Source organism: Zalophus californianus, chromosome 4 (assembly GCF_009762305.2).
Source record: "Zalophus californianus isolate mZalCal1 chromosome 4, mZalCal1.pri.v2, whole genome shotgun sequence".
NCBI lineage: Eukaryota > Metazoa > Chordata > Mammalia > Carnivora > Otariidae > Zalophus > Zalophus californianus.
In genome coordinates, this window is record NC_045598.1 from 9,831,412 (window position 1) to 9,855,222 (window position 23,811).

Consider the following 23,811-nt stretch of genomic DNA (forward strand, 5'->3'; position numbering starts at 1 on the left):
TCCGCCGCCCGACGAGCCGGCAGACGGCAGGGCCCCGGGAGACCGCGCCGCCGCCGCCGCCGCCGCCGCCGCCCATGGCTCGCCGCCCTCCGGCCTCGGGCAGGACTCTCTGCTCTCGCACTCCGAGAAGGCGCCCCTGGAAGCGGTCAGTTCTTCTGTTGTAGAGGAGAACGGGGATGTTAAAGAGCTGCATCCGTGCAAATACTGTAAGAAGGTGTTTGGAACGCATACGAATATGAGACGGCATCAGCGTAGAGTGCACGAGCGCCATCTGCTCCCCAAGGGCGTGCGGCGGAAAGGGGGCCTCCTGGAGGAGCCGCGCCCCCCCGCGGAGCAGGCCCCGCCCGCCCAGAGTGTCTACGTGCCCAGCACGGAGCCAGAGGAGGACGGGGAGGCAGAGGACGTGTACATCATGGATATCTCCAGCAATATCTCGGAAAACCTAAAGTTCTATATTGATGGCAAAATTCAGACCAGCAGCAGCACGAGTAACTGTGACGTCATCGAGATGGAGTCCAGCTCGGCCGACTTGTATGGGATCAATTGTCTGCTTACTCCAGTTACGGTGGAGATCACCCAAAATGTAAAGACCACGCAGGCCGCCGTAGCAGATGATCTTCCTAAAGAGCCTTCCAGCGGCACGAACAGCGAGTCCAAGAAACGGAGAACCGCGAGTCCTCCCGCGCTAACCCAAAATCAAAGCGGAGACGGAGCCTGAGCCCTCGGTGCCCCTCGTGTTCCTTACTGCCTCTCAGCATATCCACGTCAGAGGCAGTGTCTTTCCACAAAGAGAAAAGTGTGTACTTGTCATCGAAGCTCAAACAACTTCTTCAGACCCAGGACAAGCTAACTCCTCCTGCAGGCATTTCAGCGACCGAAATTCCGAAGTTAGGGCCCGTTTGTGTGTCCGCTCCCGCGTCCATGCTCCCCGTGACCTCGAGTCGTTTTAAGCGGCGGACCAGTTCTCCTCCCAGCTCCCCACAACACAGTCCTGCCCTTCGAGACTTTGGAAAGCAAAGCGAAGGCAAAGCAGCGTGGACTGATGGAGTTCTAGGTTCCAAAAAGCCCAAATTAGAAAGTCACAGCAACTCACCCGCGTGGAGTTTATCGGGGAGAGAGGAGAGAGAAGCTGTGAGCCCGCCATGCTTTGACGAATATAAAGTATCTAAGGAGTGGGCAGCCAGTTTCTACTTTTAGCAACGTGTGCAACCAGCAGCCACTGGATTTATCCAGTGGTGTCAAACAGAAGGCTGAGGGCACAGGCCGGACTCCGGTCCAGTGGGAATCTGTATTAGATCTCAGTGTGCATAAGAAGCCTTGTAGTGACTCTGAAGGCAAGGAGTTCAAAGAAAACCATCTGGTGCAGCCAGCCTGCAGTGCTGTAAAGAAAAAGAAACCAACTACCTGCATGCTGCAGAAGGTTCTTCTCAATGAGTACAATGGCCTTGACTTACCCGTAGAGAGCACTGCAGATGTGACCCGGAGCCCGAGTCCTTGTCAGTCCCTGGACCCCCAGCCGGACGCTGGCCTTGGCCCGGACTCCAGTTCGTCGGCCCCTGTGGCTGAGTCCCCACCCGATGTCTCTCCTTCCTCGCCTGCCCTACAGACCTCGTCCCTTTCTTCTGGGCAGTTGCCTCCTCTCTTGATCCCAACACACCCCTCTTCCCCCCCAGCCTGTCCTCCCGTGTTGACTGTTGCCACACCACCGCCTCCACTCCTTCCTACTGTCCCTCTTCCGGTCCCCTCTTCCGAGGCATCTCCCCGTCTGTGTCCCTCCCCGCTCTCGAATGCCACCGTGCAGTCCCCGCTTCCCATTCTCTCCCCTACAGTGTCTCCGTCACCATCTCCCATCCCTTCCGTGGAGCCGCTCACGTCTGCGGCTTCGCCCGGACCACCGACCCTTTCCTCGTCGTCTTCCTCGTCGTCTTCCTCGTCTTCTTCCTTCTCCTCTTCGTCTTCCTCCTCTTCCCCCTCGCCGCCACCGCTCTCAGCGGTCTCCTCTGTTGTTTCCTCCGGGGATAATCTGGAAGCTTCCCTGCCCATGATAACTTTCAAGCAGGAGGAACTAGAGAATGACGATCTGAAGCCCAGGGAAGAACTCCAGTCTGCAGTGGAACAGGAGATTGTTCAGGAAACATTCAACAAAAACTTCGTCTGCAATGTCTGTGAATCACCTTTTCTTTCCATTAAAGATCTAACCAAACATTTATCTGTCCATGCTGAAGAATGGCCCTTCAAATGTGAATTTTGTGTGCAGCTCTTTAAGGCGAAAACTGATCTGTCAGAACATCGCTTTTTGCTTCATGGAGTTGGGAATATCTTTGTGTGTTCAGTTTGTAAAAAAGAATTTGCTTTTTTGTGCAATTTGCAGCAGCACCAGCGAGATCTCCACCCAGACAAGGTGTGCACCCACCATGAGTTTGAAAGCGGCACCCTGAGGCCCCAGAACTTCACCGATCCCAGCAAGGCCCATAGAGAGCATATGCAGAGTTTGCCAGAAGATCCTTCGGAAGCATCGAAAGAGGAAGAAGAGCTAAATGATTCCTCCGAAGAGCTTTACACGACCATAAAAATCATGGCTTCTGGCATAAAGACGAAAGACCCCGATGTCCGACTGGGCCTCAATCAGCATTACCCGAGCTTTAAACCGCCCCCATTTCAGTACCATCACCGAAACCCCATGGGCATCGGCGTGACGGCCACAAATTTCACAACACACAACATCCCACAGACGTTCACCACTGCCATTCGCTGCACAAAGTGTGGGAAGGGTGTTGACAACATGCCGGAGTTACACAAACACATCCTGGCATGTGCTTCTGCCAGTGACAAGAAGAGGTATACCCCTAAGAAAAACCCAGTCCCCTTGAAACAGACTGTACAGCCCAAAAACGGTGTGGTGGTTCTAGAGAACTCCGGGAAGAACGCCTTCAGACGAATGGGACAGCCCAAAAGACTGAACTTCAGCGTCGAGCTCAGCAAGATGTCCTCGAACAAGCTCAAACTAAACGCACTGAAGAAAAAAAACCAGCTTGTCCAGAAAGCAATCCTTCAGAAGAACAAATCTGCGAAGCAGAAGGCCGACTTGAACGCCGCCTGTGAGCCGGCCTCACACATCTGCCCGCACTGCCGCAGGGAGTTCACATACGTCGGGAGCCTCAACAAGCACGCCGCCTTCAGCTGTCCCAAAAAACCGCGCTCTCCTGCCAGAAAAAATGTTGCCCACTCATCCAAGAAAGGCGGGCATGCTTCCCCTGCAGGGAGCGACAAAAACAGCAGCGGCCACCGGCGGCGCACGGCTGACGCGGAGATCAAGATGCAAAGCATGCAAGCTCCTCTGGGCAAGACCAGAGCGCGCAGCTCGGGCCCTGCTCCCGTGCCGCTGCCCTCCTCGTCCTTCAGGTCCAAGCAGAATGTCAAATTCGCGGCTTCGGTCAAGGCCAAAAAGCCAAGCTCCTCCTTAAGGAACTCGAGCCCGATGAGAATGGCGAGAATAACTCACGTCGAGGGGAAAAAGCCCAAAGCGGTGGCCAAGAACCATTCTGCCCAGCTCGCCGGCAAGACGCCCCGGGGCCTGCACGTGCGGGTGCAGAAGAGCAAGGCCGTCCTGCAGAGCAAAGCCGCTTTGGCCAGTAAGAAAAGAACAGACCGGTTCAATGTAAAGTCTCGAGAACGGAGTGGGGGGGCCGGTCACCCGAAGCCTCCTGCTGGCGGCCGCTGCCGACCCGGGGACGGCAGGAGGGAGGACAGCGGTGGCAAGCAGGAGCTGAAGGACTTCAGGTAAGCCGAGTCTTCCAGGGCCAGAGGAAGTCCGAGCTGACGAGCGCGGGGGGGAAAGACGGTTGGAAGAACACCATATTCTTGCCCAATGGCTATTTTTTCCTTTTTTCCTGTAGAATTTTGACATAAGCATTTAAAGGAAGTAGCTGTTGGTTCAGTTGGAGGCACGAAGAAGGGTCACGGCTTTGGCTGCCTCAGACCTGAATTCCCAGCTTTTGTGTCAGACCTAGGACTCACCGAGTGGTACCGTTTCTTTCTTAGGGCCGGTTGTGAATTGAATTTGAAACCATGAAAAAGCTCCCAAAAGTACCCTATTATGAAAAGATGAAATTCTCTCACACTTCCTTCATATCTTGGGTAATATCTCAGTGTCACTTTGTATTATTTCCGGATCATAGATCATTGCTCATAGTTACGGTTGGATCACCGAAGTTCGTTGAAACCACATTGCAATCTTGTTTAATATTTCTGTGACTGGAGCATAGTTATTAGTAATTGAGCATGCTTTTATTATTCATGCTTCTTGTATTGTGTTGTAATTTGAAAAAGTTGCCTCACTGGTTAAAACAAACACCCGACACCGGACTCCCTTTTGAGATGCCTTATCCGCCCCCCCCCCCCTCAAACCCGCTCCTGTCTCCAGACATAGGAGAAGAAACAGGCCAGATTCTGAAGAAAGGAGAGGAGGGGGAGCGCTGAGAGCCTGCAGTGGGGGCAGAGCCTGGCGGGTCCCTTGGACAGGTGCAGCAGCCCAGGGCAGGTCGGCCCCATGTGTCAGCAGCGCCTTTGTTCCCCCACTGATGGCGGAAGAATTCATCTTAGGTTGGAGGTGATTTCACGGTTTTATTCTGTGTCCTCCCTGTATTAGAACTGTTCTCAGTGGACACATTAAAAACACAGGGCAATAGTTAAATATGTCATACTGACTTTTCAGGGCTTTCCAAGTTAACTCAAGTAACCCAAATTGATGTTGCGTTCTCGGAATCCCTGTTGCCTGGATAATGCCTCCAGGTGAATCCTGTGTGAAATAGTCAACATCAGATAGAATTTCTGCAAAATATTTTAAAATCTTTTCCTTCAAGAGTGATGAGCTGCTTGGCTCTAGGCTTTCTTGGCTGTAACTTTCAGTGTCTGAAAACTCTTTGGTGTTTCAGGCAAACCGTTAGAATGAATTCTGGGGAGTGACTGCCATTTCGGAGAGGTCACGACTCAGGGGCTGTAACCACTGCACAGTTGATGAGAGGAGGTCTTGGTGCTGGTGTGCCTTAAGTCGTGGCGAAAGAAAGATGTAGAGAAGGGTCATCAGCCAAGGCTGATTGGAATGATTTACCGTAGGAATGAAAGGGTCACATTTTTAAAAAGCGACTTTCGTGAGTGAACGAAATGGATCTGTCACGGTAGTTCCAGTTCAGCATCTGGTCTCTGGCCATGGCATATGCATAATATAGCATCTTGGAGCTTAGCCCTGGTGAAAATGCACACCTATTTATCAGCTGTTCACGCTGCCTGCCTGTGGCAGTTTAACTGTGTACCTGTTTTGGTACCCAGTTCTGGAAGTTCCACAACAACAGGATGTTCTTGACCCAAGTTCTTTTCAGGGTTGAAGAACCAGAAAATGCCATCATTTTCACTGACTGTACCGAAAAAACATCTCCCAGGTGGTTGATGCTTTAGAATGTACTATGTGCATCCCTTTTTGTCTGCAGTGTTACCTGAAAGAGTCCCTCATTTTGTACTGGATCCCAATTATACGATTTAAGGGTGAGGTTATGAAAAATTAAAGTACTATAAAGATAAACTCTCTTGAGTAACTATACATGTATGAAGTTCATTCACTTGGCCTCTTACTCATCCCAGTGCTTTTTGACGAACCCTGAAAACTGCAAAGGACCAAAGTGCCTAATAAAATTGTGTCTCTCTTCTTTGCTCCAGTTAATCTTAATTATTTTGCTTTATTTGATAGTAAACAAATTGCTGGAATGGATTGGGCCTAAAAGGAAACACTCAAGAGTCTGATAAGAAAACGTTGCCATTGTTTCTAACGGGTAGATGGTGGCAGCAGGCCTCCCTTCCCCGGTGGCAGGCGTCTCTGGCACTGTGTACTGTGGGCACGGCCGAATGAAGGACGTGTGTCCTACATGGGCCGGGGGGGAGGGCTGCTTAGAGGTGACCACAAATTCGTGAAGTATTTTATTTTTGGGAAGTAAAAAAAAGAACACGTTCCATAGGACATCATAGTTTAATTATCTGGACACAAGAGTGGGCATTTCTTCCAAGAGTTTGGTGTGGTCTTCTTAGCACCTTGTTGTGCATTTGCTGTAAAACTGGGATTCCTAAGCTCCAGCCTCCGGAAGGTGGGGGGGCGGGGGGTGGTCATCACTGTTCAGCCCAGGGCTCTTAGAAAGCCGGCCTCATCCTCCCTCCGTGTTGGGTGTATTAACACTAGAGAGGAATGGTTTTAGTTGTAGTCTTCATCCCTTCACAGTATATTTCTGCTTGTAAATTTTATTTGGGGCTGATTTCATGGCGCATGTTTAGGAGAAGTTGCTTTGCCTTTGTTTTTTCAGTGATTTCGCTTTACTTAGCCCGTTGCATATTCACGGACTGAAACCGAACTGGCCGCACATCGTTTTCCTGTGTGTCTCAGCCTGACAAACTGTGATTCAGAGCGAGTCCCCAGTACTCAGACATTTTAACATTTGAATGCCAGTTGAGGATTCCACAGTTTCTCAAGCCATGTGAATGAAGTCAGAGTTTCCCACTGAATGCTGAGGGCTCAGCAGAATTTGCCAGTTGGTCATTTCCTGGAGCACAAGACATTGTGCCAGTCGGGGTGTAACAAAGACCCGTGTTCCAAATCCTCCTCTTAGAACAGGGCAGCAGAGGACACCGGGCATACCGCCCATCTGTAGATTGTCCCGGGACAGCTGTCAACCCAGCGGACCCCTACCCTGTGTTGGGCTCACCTCACACGGTCAGTGGCCAGAGCCCACCTGCGTGTTGTTGGACTGGAGTTAGATCTCTTGCTGAGGGCTCATTTCCACCTGCTGTAAGAGGGAGGAAAGACCAGGAAAGAGATAGCCATCTTTGGTCTTTGTAACTTTCAAGGTGTTCCTACCTTCTTTAATGCTTCTTTTAGAGCAACTTAACAAAATACCGTGTTGCCCTTAAACACTTAAAGATGGAGCAACATGAAATAGACCATGTTTTCCTGTTGGCCACCGTGATGTTAAGTTTTCACATACCTGTCTCTGCCACACACCACTCCAAAGACACCTGCTCGTGGTCCTTCCCAGCCTCTCTTGAGTAGGATACCCAAGTTCCTGTGCACCTTCAGAGTCCTCCTTTTGCTGTTGAACGGTCTATGCACCGTTCCGTCAACACAGGTCATGTCCCGTGATGTTGCCATTCAGCTTCAGTTTCTATATTTTCTAGGAGCTTCCTGTATGTAGAAAAGCCCCCCAAACAAAGCAAACCTTAATTGACTAAATAAAGATACTGCATGCTCAACTTAGGATAAGCACTACGGCCAAGGACATGAGATCTACCACGCTTGCAAGACCAGTTGAAGCTGACTCCAAAATCCTCACACACGACTGACTGTGGGCAGGCTTCTTGCTGCCCCGGTTAGGGTCGGGTCTCCGTTGCTTTGCTGGAGCCCAGCACGTGCGCTGGGCTCCCAGGCGATCGGGGTACAAGGAGGAGGGCATGTCACCACGGCGCTGGGGGCTCAGATCTGAGCGCAGCCCTGGGTCTTGGCACACAGGAGAGAAAGGAATGATTGGAACTTAACCTTGCAGAGCAAGTTCTGGTTTATGAGTAGTACTCTGTAGATTTCAGGGATGACAGATTCGGATGCACTCATTCTAAAATGTTATGGTCACACACCAGCTCTTGATGCCTTTCTTTTAAATGAGTTACATACAGAGACGCATTTAGCTTCTCTCAGCTTGTTTTTTTTTTTGTTTTTGTTTTTGTTTTAATCTATATCACAAGCAGATTGCCAGCATAATGGAGAGGAAACCGGATTGGATATGGATTTTTTTTTTTTTTAATGCTTCTTCCAGTGTCATGTTCATATATCCAGATGGACGTTATCCTCTCAGATGATTATCTGGCACTAATTTATAACTATTATATTATCGGAGACTATGTAGCAATATATACGCAGCCAGGATGCACCCCAGGCCTCTACAGATGTATGTCTACACGTAAGTATAAATGAATTTACATGCCAGGTTTTACACTTCCGTCTCTAAAAGAGAGAGCAAAAAACCCACAAATTGGCCTCGTCCTGAGTGGATGTGTAAGTGTTGTTTCTCTGCATTCTATGCCTTCCCCTTAATTGATGACTGAGTTGGTGGAAAATGGCTTGGTTTTATTCATGTTGTTTTTTGTTCTCAACTTTAAAAGTAATCTACCTCTGAAAATGTGTAGTTTGATGCTTGTTTGGTGAATTTGTGCCACTTTAACCCTTTCGCGACCATTCCCATTTTGTTACATTTCTGTTATGGGGACTTTTATGTTGAAATGTATAAAGCATTTGTAGCAGTTTAAAAATAAAATATTTAAAATTATTTAAATTGTTTTGGACACTTCAATTGTATTATATGTGATTTACATTTTACATTTTTGTTGGAGTTGTTAATCTGGAGAGTGTTTTTGTATTGAAGTTTGCTGTTAGTTATTTTATTCTTTCTTGTTGGAGAGTGATATAAAAGACTATTCTAATGAAAACATTAAAATTTACAATTTGACATACAAAAGGGGTTGTCCGTTGATTTTAACCAATGTAGCCTTGAGAGAGAGGGAGAGAGAGAGAGAGAGGGAGGGACGGGGGTTCATTACAGACAGGTATGCCCTTTGCTCTTCTTCCCCTTCTGGTATGAAAGAAATCATCGGAGCTTGTCAGATGTCTAAGAAGTGTTTTTATGCTATTGCTAGCAAGCACTTAATAACTAGAGGGAATTCAAGTGATACGCTTTATATAATTGTAACCAATAAAAACACTTTCTAAACCCTTGTGAAAGGATTGCTTTTGTACATCCTCCGGAGCAGTGAGGGAGGAAGAGGAAGGGGCTGCAGGAGCTGTCGGGGGCCGCCCTCGGTAGGAAGTGCGGCACGTAGAGTCCACCCAGACCTCTCTTCGCTCGTTCCTATTTGGCATTCACCAAATGTGGGTTACACTGCTTATATCCCAATGAGAGGGTAGACATGCAATCGGGACAGTGGTGCTGAGAAGTACCTTGTGAACTTACTTTGCTAAGAGGGAAATAAAGAATTTCATGTGTGGGGTCTCGGCTTCCTCTGTGCTTGTTAACAGTTTACTTTGGGGACCTGTCTTTTTAAGAATCCCCGGAAGAAAAACCAGTTGTAACGTTTGTATTAAGCTTATATGGAATTGCTGTGTGTGTGTGTGTGTGTGTGTGTGTGTGCTCGCGCACGCATGTGTTTTAATTAAAAGCGATTGAATACAAGCAGTTTCATAATGTCTTCCACTGTAGCACTTGCTGTTCCCGTACTTTCTTCCTTTCTCTGCATGTTACTGCATCTGAGGGCACAGTGGTGAAGCAGAAGGTGTGATCAGCCTCCCTTGGCCAGGTTGTCCCGTTCCGTCTCTGGCTTATGGTCCTTACTGTACTCCGCTGTTACAGAAACCCAGGGGGAGGAGGCAGGTGTGGAGGAGGTTGAGGGCTTGGTGGAGCTTCAGAACAGCTTTCAGAATGCTTTGTTTTAAATGTTTTGCTCAACTCTCCCAGTGCCCTGTTGACGAGTTGGGCCTTGTGCCTTGTGAGGTCGAGCACTGGGCCCGGAAGGAGAAGGGGGTTTCCATCGTGGCCCGGGTGCTCGCCATTCATCCATCCCTCCTCGTGCCAGTGAACAGGCATCTGATGGGTGCCCTCTGTGTCCCTGCCATGGGTGGCTTCACCTTGGGCAAGTTCTTTTACTTTCTGGATCTTTGTTCCCAATCTGGTTAGCAGGGAATGGGCTAGATAGTCTGAGTTTTCCTTCCAGAAGGAGGTCTTTTTTACTGGGTTTGGTTACTCACAGACTATCTCACTGGACTGAAGGGGCAGGGCCAGGTCTGGCTCCTTGGGACCCGGGTGCTGACAGCAGTGCCTGAGCCCAACAGGCACGCAGACATTGACTCAGTGGAAGAGTCCCCAAGAAGTCCAGTAACTCCCACCCCACCAGGAACAGGCTGCCCCCAGTCTGGTTGCTTTTCCTCTTCCTGGAGTCATTTTAAAAAATTCAAAAGGCTAGTAATTGAAGCCGTATGTTTCTGCTCTTTTGAAGCACCTCTCACTGTTTCTGATTACAAACTCTCCTCTGGGCTGGCTGTTTTAATCTGGTTGGTTGAGGTGCTTCTGGCAAGATGTTCTACAGAATCACATGAATTTATCGTGCACCCACCATATACCAGGCCTGTGTTCGGGTCCCTAGGTTACGTCAGTGGAACAAAATCCCGGCCCTCGTGGAACTTACATTTGCTTGGTGGTCTCTCCTATTTATACTTCTATTGGAAACGTTGTCACACTGTCACAGTTCTCCAAAGGCTGGGTGGTCAAGAAGATGCCTCTGGCTTCTTTGAGGGTGGTTATCTAGAGGACTGCCATCTTTTAATACTTACGTAAAAGTGGCCATACTAAAATGATGGCTCATTTCCTGCATTTGATGCTTAGGTGGATTTTGATTTGCTATCAAACCTCCAAACGGGTTGACTTATATCCATAAAAGAGTAAATGGCACTTGACCTTGAAAGTGGATTGCAGTGCAGGTGAGTGAGAGAAAGGCTGCCTTGGATACCAAGGCCACATTTAAAGACCCGGCTGATGGTTAGAGGAAGTGGTTTGCCATTAGTCATATTTTCGGAGACCCGGTGGCCTGTGGCCTCTTCCCTACCTGGTGGCACCAGCCCTGCTGCTCCCACTCGGGCATCTCATCTTTCAGTGACTGTCCTCCTAAAGCACCATTGAAGGGTGTATTCTAGAGCAGAGAGAGAGAGATCAAGTCGTCCTGAGAGACTGCAGGGCACCTGGCAGGGACTGGCATGCTGGTTGGGCAATAGACAAGGCTGTCAGAAGACGAGCCACAGCCCTGCCCTCCCGTGCAGTGGCTCTCCGACAACCCAGAGAGGTGCTAAGCTACCAGCTCCAAAGTCCTACAACCAGCCATTTAAATTAGACCGTAGGCGGGGCCTGGATAGCCTGTAGTTTTAAGCCCCAGGTAATGTCCGTGCATGTTGCAGACTTCCTGGAATGAGGGGGGAGACATGACAACGAATGTGTGTGGCTCTGCGTTGCTCAAGCACTTGTGTGTTCCCTGTGTGCCCCATTTTTCTGAAGGTGGGGAGCGAAGGGTGACCTGGGAGGTGGGGAGTAAGGGACTATTCTGAAGCCAGGCTTGAACCCTGGGCTGTAGAAAAGCATGTGTACTTCATGGAAAAGGTGATAGGCCTTGAGGGGAACAGGAAGGTTGGCCGGTTGTGCAGTTTCTTAGCCAGTATTCTAAGGTCACAGCCCCTGTTGGGTCCCTCTGTCCGGGTGCCTGGACCTTTTTCTGGGAGTTTGCCTATAAGATGCAGGACCTTTAAGTACACAGTGCCAGGAGATAAAAGATAGTAGGCGCAAGGTCCAGATTGGTGGGTATGATGACCTCCATATTACTGGTAAAATTCTTTTTAGACAAAATGAAAACTGTCAAAAAAAAAGTTTGGAACAGAGCTTGCGGTTTGAGGGGTGCGACAAAGGGGAAAATGTAAACTGCTCATTGACCCATCTTTCGGGGTCCTGTGGCCCAGTCTCCTGTTCGGACCGCCCAGGGTTCCCCGCCATGTACCCCCCCCCCCTTCCCCGGCCTGTCCCGCTTCCAGCTGCATGGTGCACTCCAGCTCTTCCTTTCACCGCCTGCCCCTGGGCCGCTTCCTCTCTGAGTGGTTTTGGAAACACCTGATAAGCCTCGTTAGGTTGGATACAGGGTTCTAGTGCTTTCTGTTGCATGAGGGACTGTGCTAAGCGTCTCTCAGACTTGACTCTTGACTATATATAACACCTTGAAGTTGGTACCGTGTGCAGATGGGGAAATAGACCCTGGGTTGGGGGGGGGCGGTGATTTTGTTCAGAGGTCCTACCACTCTCAGGTAGCAAGTTGGGATTTGAGCTGCCTCCAAGCTACAACATTCTGTTGATCATTTTTTATAGTTCTGTATATTTCTTAAAGCTTCATATCCTCTGAATGTAGAATACAGGCCTTGAGACCTTCTCTACTCAGGGCTTTTTGGCTTAGTGAACAAGTAGAATCATCATGGTGGGTAGGGAGTCTTCCTGGTGCAACCAGAGCGCAGATAATCAGGACCTGCCCCCGAACACCCGTGTCCAGCTTGACTCTGACCGTGGAATATGCCTCTACCTGCCGTAGACCTTGCAGCTCTGCCCGGCTTTGTAGGTCAGTCTGCTTAGTCAAGAAAAATCTGCTTAATAGAAACCAAGCTCGCTGTAGTAGTAATACCGTTTGATTTTGAAAGTGGTCCTAAGGAAGGGGCCTGGGGGTCATCAGGAGTCCTCCTCAGATGTCACTTGGGAACCTTACCCTGTCCGGCATTAGCCCAGAAGGATAGTTGATCCAGGCTTGCCTTCCCACCTCAGCCCAGTGCAGAGCAAAGGGTTACGTTTCTGCCGGTAGTTATTTTTGAACTATAGGATTAGAACCTGGAGAGTATACGTAGGTTTTTTTTTTACTTTCTGGATTAAGAATAAGAATTGGGGAAAACCGTCATGACTCTGCATTAAATTACTTGCAGTTGTAAAAATGACGTTCCGTTGTGAGCCACAAAGACGGTCTTGGAAATACTTTTATAAGAGAAAACTTCCTGAACTGTTGGGATAATAGCATTTGTGTATGCTTCTGTCTTCTGCCTCACTTGGACCAGCTGGATTCCCTTTCAGCTGCCTCGTATAGAAAGTGACCCGAAATTGAGGTGATGGTCCAGAAAACATAAAATATTTTATGGAAGAAGTTAGTGCCTAAATGTGCCTTCCCGTGTCCAGCAAGTCACCCACTGCAGGAAGCCAGGCAAAGCACCCCTCTGATGAGGGGGACATTTCACTGATGAGAGAAAGCTACGGATGGGTTTTGAAGTACAGGTTTATGCCCTGAGTCAGAACACATTTAAGCGAGGCGTTTTTCCGTATCTGTATCCAGCTGTGGTTGGACAGGCACCTATGGTATGATCTGGAATTGTGCTTGGATAACTAGCAAATCTTAGTGTTAAATCTAAATGTAAATTTTAAATAGGAATCATTAAGAAAAGACCTGGCATCTGTTTTACAGGTAAGTTAATAACCAAAGGGGATTTAGGCCTTAGGATACAGTTGTGGCAATTTTAATTTTTAATTTAAAAGTAAGAATTTCCGTTTAAGATAATTGTGTTTGTTTTAGTATTTAATAATTGCCCAGAATACTCTATTTTAATAATCTCCATTGGAATGGAGTTATTTGAGACTCACACGGATTCGATTTTCCCTTGCAGTAACATTGTCCTCTCGCTTGCTTTTTATAATCACGTCTGAACCTTGCCAGCCCGGCTCGAGTTTAGGAACATTTTCATTTTCAGATGGCTTCTATTTCCAAGCTATTATTGGACTTTCGAATTTAGGCACATTCTCCTGTAGTGTTTCAGTGGGTCGGCCATTCAGAAAACCTTTAATTTAATGGCCAGTGTGGGTCATGAAGGCGTCGGGCTGCAGGTCTGATGGACTCTGCCTGTGCCCCGGGCCCTGAGAGGGCCCTGGGTGTAGCTGGCCGCCTCGGGGGCGGGGTTTGGGGGGTGGGTGCTCTTGGCCGAGTCGGAGTGCGGGTCCCGTTCTGAGTGCTTTGCAGGGCTTACCTGCCCTGAAGCTCTCCCACCCACGTGAGGGAGATGGCATTCTCATGTACAGTTAACATCGACCAAATGTGAGGGGCATCGGCACCTGGATTATGTCCCAGAGCTGCAAGTGGAGTGCACAAACCGGCCATGTGATTCCAGTCTCTTCACCACAGCGACCCCACCCGCTTCATGTGCCCCTCGGTTTTACACAGCTGTGGTGTCTCCCAAATGACCGATGGTGATGTCATCGCCCCAAGGGGGGTTTGTTGCAGAAGTTGTATAATACAGTGGGAATAAACATTGGCCTTGAGCCCTTGTGCGCTGGGTCGTAATCCCCCTGAGTACCACTTGTAACCCAGGTGGGCCTGCTGCTGGCTGAGCCTCGGCCGCCTCGCCTGCGGGTGGCTGTATCCCAGGAGGTGGGCTGTGTGCTTAGTGTAAGGATTCAGTAGCTGATGGCTGTGGTGGTGTGGTGGCGGTGGTGGTGGTGGTGGTGGTGCTGGTGGTGCTGGTGGTGCTGGTGGTGTGCTGCTGCTGGTGGTGCTGGTGGTGCTGGTGGTGCTGGTGGTGTGCTGCTGCTGGTGGTGCTGGCGGTGGTGCTGGTGGTGCTGGTGGTGCTGGTGGTGTGCTGCTCCTGGTGCTGCTGGTGGTGCTGGTGGTGCTGGTGGTGCTGGTGGTGTGCTGCTGCTGGTGGTGCTGGCGGTGGCGGTGGCGGTGGCGGTGGCGGTGGCGGTTTCTTCCCGCCCCACGAAGGAGGCCAGTGGCCTGGTAGCCATCCCGGGTGGAAGGGGCAGGACTTGTGTGATGATGATCCTTGTGGAACTTTTGGAAGAGGCTTCTGGAGAAACTGCTTGTGCTTTTATTTTATTTGATTGATTGATTGATTTGAGGCGGGGGTGGGGAGGGTGCAGAGGGGCACGGGGAGAGGGAGAGATTCTTAAGCAGGCTCCATGCTCAGCACCGAACCCGACATGGGGAGCCATCTCAGGACTCTGAGATCACAACCTGAGCTGAAACCAAGAGTCAGACACTTAACTGACTGAGCTACTCAGGCACCCCCCCACACACACACACGTTTTTTTTTTTTTTTTAAGATTTATGTATTTGAGACAGAGCTGCTCGTGCTTTTAAAGTCTGTAGAAGAAAAGGATTCCTTTATGGAAGCTGACAAACATCAGTGCTGTTAGTTTCCCAGAACAGATGATTACTACCTTTGGTGAGATTAGAACTTTTGTCAGAATTTTAGAAACTCCTAAAGCCTTCCTGGGCGGGCTCCTTCCCTCCATCGGGGTGCACCCTGGCCTCCCGAGAGCACCTCATGTGAGCAGCGTGGGCCCATGTAGGGCTTCAGCCTAGGGTGGCCGGCCTTGACCACGCAAGAATGGAATTCAAGGTTCAGAACTTTCTGATGGCCTCTGGCCTTCCATGAGGGGTAATGTGGTGCAGGCCAGTGGTCTGGTTTTGAGGTTTCACTGTGATTTCATTGCAGGTAGTGGAATGTAGGTAAGGGCGTTGATCGGCTCTGGACCTGGAGCTGCTGAGCACCTGTCACCTCCTCCAAGAAGCCTTCCCTGATCATCTAATTGGACATACTGCCCTTGGCTCTCTCCATCTCCTTACTCTGCACTACTGTTCTTGGGGGGGCACTTAACTCTCCTGTATACATTCTGTTACCGCTTCCTCATGTGTGTTTACTAGAATGGACATTCTGCCTGGGGGGAATGTGTTGTGGTGTTCACTGCTGCATTTCCAGCATCTACAGCAGTGTTCCTGGCATGTAGTAGCTGCTGAATAAATAACTTGTTGACTGAATAAAATACTTGAACCCTGGCTTTATTACTTACCAGCTCCGTAACCTTGGACAAATGACTTAAGTGCTCTGAGCCCGGTTTTCCTTTCTCCAAAATGGCGATAGTGATCCGATGGTTGTGAAGACAACAGGTGAGCCTGTGAGGACCACAGAAGCCGCCTGCCATAGTAAGGGGCTTCATAAACGATAGCGGCTAGACAGTTATGGAAAGTCCACTTGAATCTGACTGAAGGTTGTGGCTGGTGCTCAAAGCTGACTTGCCACACAGGAGATTTTATATGATGGCACAGGTTGCGTTAGCTGGAACATTCCTTCGTCATGCCCTGCCTCTGCCCAGAGAGAAAGCTCTCCGGTGGTGAGGAGCTGCCGGTCCTGCTGCCCCTGACCCCCGGGCCTTTGCTGCGTCTGAGCCAGGCCGGAGCTGCTTCCTTTCTACATCAGGCACTCCCACGTCAGAAAGAGAAGGAGCTATCAAACAGGAAAACCGTTTTTCTTTTTTTTTTTTTTTTTTTAAGATTTTATTTATTTATTTGACAGAGACACACAGCAAGAGAGGGAACACGAGCAGGGGGAGTGGCAGAGGGAGAAGCAGCCTTCCTGCCCAGCATCCCGATATGGGGCTCGATCCCAGGACCCTGGGACCATGACCTGAGCCAAAGGCAGACGCTTAATGACTGAACCACCCAGGCGCCCCAAGGAAAACCATTTTTCAAATCAGGCTGAGGGAAAAGCGGATTGTGATTTTATCACCTCTTCACATAATGTTATTTTTTAAGTTTTTTAAACTTTTAAAAGCCAGGTTCAGAAGAAAATCTTCATTAGCTCTGTAAAATGAAAACCCAACCAAGAAACCCCAGTTCATTGAAATAATGTAGGAATGATCGCTGTTAACTTTAAAGTGCTCGCTAGCCAATGTTTTCAGGGCTTTTCATAAATTGCCCCATGGATTCATTACGGCGACTCAAGGAAGCCAGTCCTTTTGTGTTCTCCATTTTACAAGCGGGGATCCGTGGCACAGAAAGGTGAGGCCGTTTGCTTGAGGTTGCCTTATTAGTCTGCAGCTGCCCACGTGTCGACAAGAAGCACCCGCTAACTCAGAGGTGCTAAACCTTCTGGAGGTGAACACAGCTCTTGGCCCTTCCTGGTCCCGATGCGTTTTGTGTGTTTCTGGGAGTTAGGGGTGTGTGGTTGCCGCTAGGCCTGCAGTTTGGCGCCATCTACACAGCTGTGTTGGGGAAGGAGCCGACCCCAGATGCTGACTGGTTCAGACAGTCAAACCTTGCTTCCTAGAGTCTGCTTTTCTTCTGTTTGCATGGGAATCTTCCCAAGCCGTGGTTGGCAAGTAGGTTTCCCTAGGTGTGTGGGGAGCAGGCATGCCTCAGAGGTGGGGTCGCGCTCAGGGGGGGGGGGGGAGAGGGCTGAGCCCGGTGCCTGGTGTCCGCCTCACATGCAGGAAGGCCTGGCGGTGCCAGGAGTTGGCTGTCTCCGGTCCCACCTCTCTGCTGCTTCCCTGCTTTTAGAAACTATACTGGGCAGAGCTTCACCTCTCCTTGAAGGCTCAAGGTAACCAGTTACTGCTTCGTGGTGGAAAAACGATGCCCTCAGAGACAGTTCAGGCATACAGGATCCTGAAGCTTTTTGAGAAGGAGGTACTCCTCACCGGCCCCTCTTCCGTCCTTTATGGAGCCTGTCTGCGCTCCCCACGTCCCCAGATAGGCTTTTGTTAATCGTCTACGGCGAGGAAGCCGGATAGCAGTCCTATTAACATTACGTGCAAACAGAGAGGTGTGCTAGGCCCTGTCGGAACACCCAAGGACCGACCCCGTGTGCAAAGGGCGCTAATGCCAGAACGTGCCTTTTCTGGCATGATTTGCCTACTCGTTTAAATAGGTCTTGGCTCTTGGTTCTTTGCCGGCGCATGACGTTGCGGGACAGCTGACCTTGTGAGAGGAGAGTGTTAGGTGTAACAAACATACAGACAGCTTTTTCTCTTTCCAGCTCCTGAAGCGCACGTGAGTTAGAGAAATGACTTGTAAGAGAACAATGGGAATGGGTGGCGTGTGCACGCTCTTCCGCGGCCGAGGTGTGCGGCCAGGTTCTGAAACAGAACTGTCGTCTTCCTGTTGCCTGATGCCCACGTTTATGTCTGAGGACATACTTTATTTAGTGCTAAGTGCGAACCAGTGGTGGGACTCTGCAAGGAAGTACACGTTCCCTCATCTCCTCACTTGGCGCACAGGCTGATGGGCCTGCCCAGTGATTTTCCTCTCTTTTTCCAGATCTTGCTCCAGAACCTTTTCAGAATTTCTCTAATAACCAGTGCATAGGTATGTAGGTGTTTTATACTCCTACTTTTTTATCATTTATATTTAGACTCCTGATTGAAATTTACTAGCAAGTTTACTATGTTAACTGCTTTGGTATAGGAACCAACTCGTTTTTTGTTTGTTTGTTTGCTTTTTTGAGAGCGTGAACAGGAGGTGGGGTGGAGGGAGGGGCGGGTGGTGGGGGGGTGGAGAATCATTCGATCGACCTGAATCATTCGATCGACCTGGGGCTCAATCTCACAACCCAGATCATGATCTGAGCTGAAATCAAGAGCCGATGCTTCACCGACTGGGCCACCCAGGCGCTCCTGGAACCAACCATTTTGATGCATCCAGTGAACCTGGTGCCGGATACTGTAGTTGAAGTATGTGCTGTTGTGAATGACGTCATCACCCTAATTAGTATGCTTCTGTCTTTTAAAACTATTTATAAAGATTACAGATACAGCCTATTAGTGTCAGCTGACAGCAGGTGTTTTATTAAGGCGATGTCCTGAATTGTGTTGGTCAGGTGCTTAGGTGAGCGGAGTGTTTTGCTGGACCCGTGCGTATTGTCTTGTTAACTTCAGCTTGAGGAGCTGTGTTGCCTCAAGGTGTTCCCAGGTGCGTGAAGGGGCCAGAGTTAGGATTACCTCACCAGCATGTTCCCTTCCTGGACCACCTGCATCAAAACCCACCCAGGAGGCTTACTTAAAATTTCCGACCTACTAAGCCAGGATCTCTGGGGTGGGTCTTTGAAATCTTTGTTTTTTATCAGCTACGCAGACCCAGGAGTTCTCCTCTGGGTCTTAAAAAGAAAAAGAACAAGTGACACGGTATCACCCCATCTCGTTATTTAATTTGCTTCCAGTCTTCATTTGAAATTATTTTGTTTATTAGCAATATCTTTGATATAGCAACTTCCGGTTTTCAGAAAACTTCACTTACATTTCTCCCTAATTCTAATAACCACCTCATGACAGACGAGTAGGGCCCCCCACAGGTGGGGGCACTTCTAAGTGTGAGAGCCGTGGTGGAAGTGAGGATTTTCTGCCTTGGCCATTGTTGCTCTTTGTGTATCTTTCTTGGGGGGCGGGGGTGCGGAGAAGACCCTTGGCTCTTACCTAGTGTAGTCGTGGTGCTGTGCGGCGGTGTCCTGCAGTGTGCGTTCACTGGTCCCCAGCACCTATGCGGCCCCCAGTACGTAGTTGGTGCTCACTCAGTGTCCATGCAATAAAAGGGGGGGCGGGGAGAAAAAATTTCTCGGAATAGTAGAGTCAAAGTTATCACTCTGCTTAGAGGACCCCAACTTAGGACTCCTTGGCTTCAAGTGTGAATTTTGGGGCACTTAATTGTTGGCAGCTGTATAGAGAGTGTCACTTGCATTAGTAAATGACCAGTTAAGATCAGGTTGAAAGAAAAGGATTGGTTCTTTGGCGATAGTTGATTACAATCAGCATTAAAGCGTTGCCACCTCAGGGCACAGTCCTCAAGGTTAAGGATGCGTAAGGAAAGGCGAGCGAGAAACCAGAGGCCAGGGAGGAGGTTGTGTGCTGCAGTCCAGTGTAGCTGCTGGCTCATTAACTCAACGAAATGAGGGAAATTCTGCACCAGTGCACACACAGGCTGCTTGTGACTGTCCTCTAGCATCCTGAACTTCATGGGGGCGCGGGGTGTGGAGCTATCCAAATTTTCCTTTACGTTTTTAAACCCTTTCCTTCACTTTTTGGCTCTGAAAGTAGGGTCGCCCTCTCTCCGTCACCAGCTTTAATTCTGCCTCCTGATACCCGGTATCTCCTAAGGGGTCCCTCGCTCGTAGAACCTCCAAACTACACGGCAGTGGAAGATACTCTTGCGTGTACTTTTTGTTCAAAATAGCGAATCCCTTTGTCTCTGATTGATTTCACCATGTCATCCACGTGTGACGGGGCTGTGCTGGACCGGGCTGTGTCCGCACCGGGGCCTCCCCCCGCCCCCAGCTCACTGGCGTTCGAGCTGCTGGGCGATGGGATCCTGCTGCCGCCGTCACAGGGTCGTGTGCGCTCCATGAGGGGAGGCCCTGGGCTCTCCCGTGTGCACGTTCTGTCTTCGCGTCCGGCATGGTCACCGCCGCCTAAGGAATAGCGTGAGGACGTCTTGCAGAGTGCCGGGCCTGCCAGGGCAGGTGCTGCCAGGAATCTTGCAGAACTTCTGGGACGATACCAGCTGGGGATCAACTGAAATACTGTTGAAGTTCAGCCAGTGTTTGATTGACTCAACCCTCCCTGTTGACGGATGCTGTGCGTTCCCTTGGGAACGCATCCTGACGACACCTGCAGGGAGAGCCCTGGCTCTTCCATCCCCAGCGCTCAAGTTCAGTGCTGCCAAAAGTCAGCAGTGTTTGTTCCCAGACCTGTTTATGCCCCTCGTGTCTGGTATTGTACTCCTGTGACTCATTTACATAGTATCCAACCCGGCAAAATATGATTGTGGAGTTGTTTACGGAAAACACGTCGAATGCTTAGAAAGGCTCACAGTAATTTGCTTAAAAGCTGTCATCCAGTTAGGTGTGGGTGAGAAGCCATTAAAATTTTGCATGAAGGCATAGGAAGGTTTTGCACTCTGATTGCTTTCATAAGTGAGTTAAGTCTTGGTCCCACTTTACACAGTACCCAGAAATCACAGGCGATGCCTCACGGGCGCGATTTAGTCGGGAAAGACCGTGTGGGTCTTGGGCCTCCATCCGTTCAGGAGTGGATGTAGGGTGCTGTGTGCCAGGCACTGTTGAGGGTGTAGCGGTGTGCAAAACTGCTGTTTCCGTGGGGGGGCCGGGAGACAGACCATGAACAAGCAAGGAGCTACACGGAATGTCAGGTGGTGAGTGCTGTGGACAGAAGTAAAACAGGGAAGTGGGGATAGAGAAATCTGAAGTCAGAATGGGGGCTACCACTTAAAATGGGGGTGCGGGGGCCAGAGAAAGCCTGGCTGCAGAGGGGAACGTTTAAGCAAAGACTTGGAAGTGAAGACGCAAACACGGGGACCTAGGGAGGAAAGCACTTGGCAGAAAGAATAATTAGTGCAAAGGTCCTGAGGCAGAAGGATCCCTGGCATGCTCAGGGAACACTGGGGAGGCCGGCATGGCTGGAGCGGAATAAGGGGTGAGGTCAGGGAGGTAACCAAGGGCTGCTACAGTCATTGTAAGCTTTGTACTTGGAGTGAATGGAAGGCATTGGAGGGCTCTGAGGAGAGGAGTAATATGGGATGACTTGCCTTCTGAAAGAATCTGTCCTGCTGATCCGTTAAGGACCGACTGAAAGGAGCCAGGAGTAGAAATACAGACTAGGAAGGGGATGCAGGTGAGGAATGATGGTAGTTGGGTGGGGGTGTGGCAGTGGAGCTAGGAACAGCAGCGGGGCTCTGGGTGTATTTTGAAGGTGGAGCCACAGGTTTGCTGAGGGTTGGCTGAGGATTGGATGAGAGAATCAAGGATGATGACAGTTTGGGTTTTTTTGTTTTTTTTTTTTTTTTTTTTTTTTTTTTGCCTTTAAGTGATGAGGTGAAGACTCATTGGATCCAGTTTGTGTGGTGTGTGTGTGCTGGGAATTCAGGTTCAGGCATATGAAGTCTGAGATGCTGTGAGGCCCTCAAGGAGAGATGCAGATGGGGTAGATGAATATACAGTTTGAAGTTCAGAGGGAAGGACCCAGCTGGAAATGTAAATTTGGGTGTCCTCAGAGTACACACGGTGTTGAAAACCACGAGATTGGAGCCCCCAAAGAGCGAGTGTAGATGAAGAGGAGACACCCAGGAATTGAGTCTGGGGTGCTCCAGCGTTGGGGAGATTTGGGAAGAGACTGGAGGTGTTCTGGGCTGAGGGTGTGCAGGGGACCGATGTGGCATCTGATGGCGGTGGTGGGTTCAGACCGGGCTCTGTGGGCTGGAGGCCCCTCTCCTGGACTTGCAGAGGCAGGCCCTGCTCTGCAGCTTTCAGAGGGTTTTCTCTGGAACCCCCCCCCCCCACAGCTCGCCTCTGGGCCTGCTTAGTAGGTGGAGATGCCCCCTAACTTCTCCCGGGGAGGCATCTCCCACAAGCATCCCCAACCTTCCTTCCGTTTCTCCAGGGCTGATTTCTATCTGAAACCCATCTGCAGCAAGCCAAAGGTGACCCTGTTGAAAATGCAGGGACTGTCCTCGGCTGCTCATAGATTGTCAGATCTGCTGCTTGTAAAAAGCAAAAGATCCTCATGTAACCAGATTTGCTATTCACAGTTCAGAGAAGGCCTAGGGTGGAGAGTGGGTGAGTTCCTACCCTGGTCTTGTTCCGATTTGCCAACTCCCCAAATCCCCTGGTGTAAAACTTGCCTTGAGACTCAGGAGGACAGGAAATATCTGGGGTGTGAATTGGTAGTAACAGTTCTCGCCCCCACCCCCTGTCCCAGGGGAGTGGCCTTCAGCGACAGACAGGACCTCTTCGGGAAGTCCTGTATTTTCCTGGAGGTAAAGTTACGCATTCTATGCTTCCTTTTCCTTCCCTCCCTCCCTACCCCATAAAATACAGCAAAAGCAATGTGGTACAGAGAAGCAAATCCTGAAATGTATTTCAGATGTGTCCCAGAGCCCAGGTTTCAGGGTGTAAACAGAAACTGTGCGTGCAGACATGCAAACACACACACACACACACACACACACACACACACACACACACGAGTATTTCTATGGTCAGTTCCCTTGTTCTGAGCTCTCGTAGTGTCTGTTTTTAACACTTCGTAATTATGTGTTTACTTCTATATTATACAAATGATGACCTTCCCCTTCTAGGACACATGCCCCATGGCGGCAGAGACCAGCTCTGTTTGGTTTCCTGCTGTGTCCCCAGGGCCTAGCACAGGGCCAGGTGTATAATAGGTGCTTGACTGATGAATACCGATAAACCCTGGAGTGCCTGGTTTTGTTTAGTGTGGAGACAGGAAGGCTGGTACCTCTTAATAAGTCTCAAGGACATCTCCTCCGCAAGGCACATGACAGCACATATGTGCAGAGTGGAGAACCTGACTCCCAAAGATTATACCAAATCAAGTTCAGGACACATTGCTTCATGTGGCTGATTTTATTTTACTTTATTTTATTTTTTATTTTTTAAAGATTTTCTTTATTTATTAGAAAGCACACGCACGAGTGGGGCAGAGGCAGAGGGGGAGAGAGAAGCAGGCTCCCCGCCGAGCAGGGAGCCCGATGCGGGGCTCAGTCCCAGGACCCCGGGATCATGACCTGAGCTAAAGGCAGACGCTTAACTACGGAGCCACCCAGGAGCCCCTAAATGGCTGATTTTAGAAAATTTCTGTTCGGAAAGGCTGAATTAATTTTTCTTTCTTTGTGGTGCTCTAAAGGGTCCTTGCGGAGGCTTAGGATAGATCAAAGCCACCCCCTTGCAGAGTCTCATGCCTTCAGAGAGCACATCCACTCGGCCCTCCATTGTGTCCTATGTACCTGGCTCACAGAGCAAGCCGTCAGTAAGTAGTGATCACATCAATGGGGGAAATAAGTTTGGGGGTAAATGACAGCCTGCGTCCTCCTCCTGGGATTTATCCCGCGTGTCAGCACATTAAAGGCTCAATCCTGCAGAGACACGCCTGTTTGGCTTCACGAGCCCATGTTCTGGAGGTGAATGGCTCAGGCTTCCATCCCAGCTCTACCTCTTGCCCAGTATTTGTGTTCTTGGGCAAGCTGCCGAACTAAAGGCAAGCTGTGCCTTTAGTTCCTCGTGTATAAAATGTACAATACCCATCTCACAAAGGTCTTGTGAAGATTCAATTTGTGATTCCAAGTCAAACACTGGGCACAGCACTTGGCACGTAGTCAGCATGGAAATGTTGGCGGCCAGGACGCAGATGATAATGCGGACACACGTGGCATCCGGGGGAACCAGTTCTGCCGAACCTGATTTGGGAAGTGCCAGTTACATGGGAGAACGCATTAGGAAAGTTTTCATTCCACCTCTGCTCCTACCTTGGCTTTGAGTCCCTGGGCCTGGGGGTCGGTCCTCCACAGGGAGGTAGCCTGTTTGAATG

At 49.8% G+C, this 23,811-nt stretch overlaps 1 protein-coding gene across 1 annotated transcript in view; it reads left to right on the forward strand.

Annotated features, from left to right (window-relative positions):
• The window catches only part of PRDM2 (PR/SET domain 2), a 117,775-nt gene that overhangs the window by 79,897 nt on the left and 14,067 nt on the right, over positions 1–23,811 (forward strand). The window contains 6 exon segments of the mRNA XM_027578548.2: positions 3–688; positions 690–728; positions 730–1,185; positions 1,187–3,679; positions 3,681–3,723; positions 3,726–3,780. Of these exon segments, the coding sequence (XP_027434349.2) occupies positions 3–688; positions 690–728; positions 730–1,185; positions 1,187–3,679; positions 3,681–3,723; positions 3,726–3,780 (3,772 nt within the window).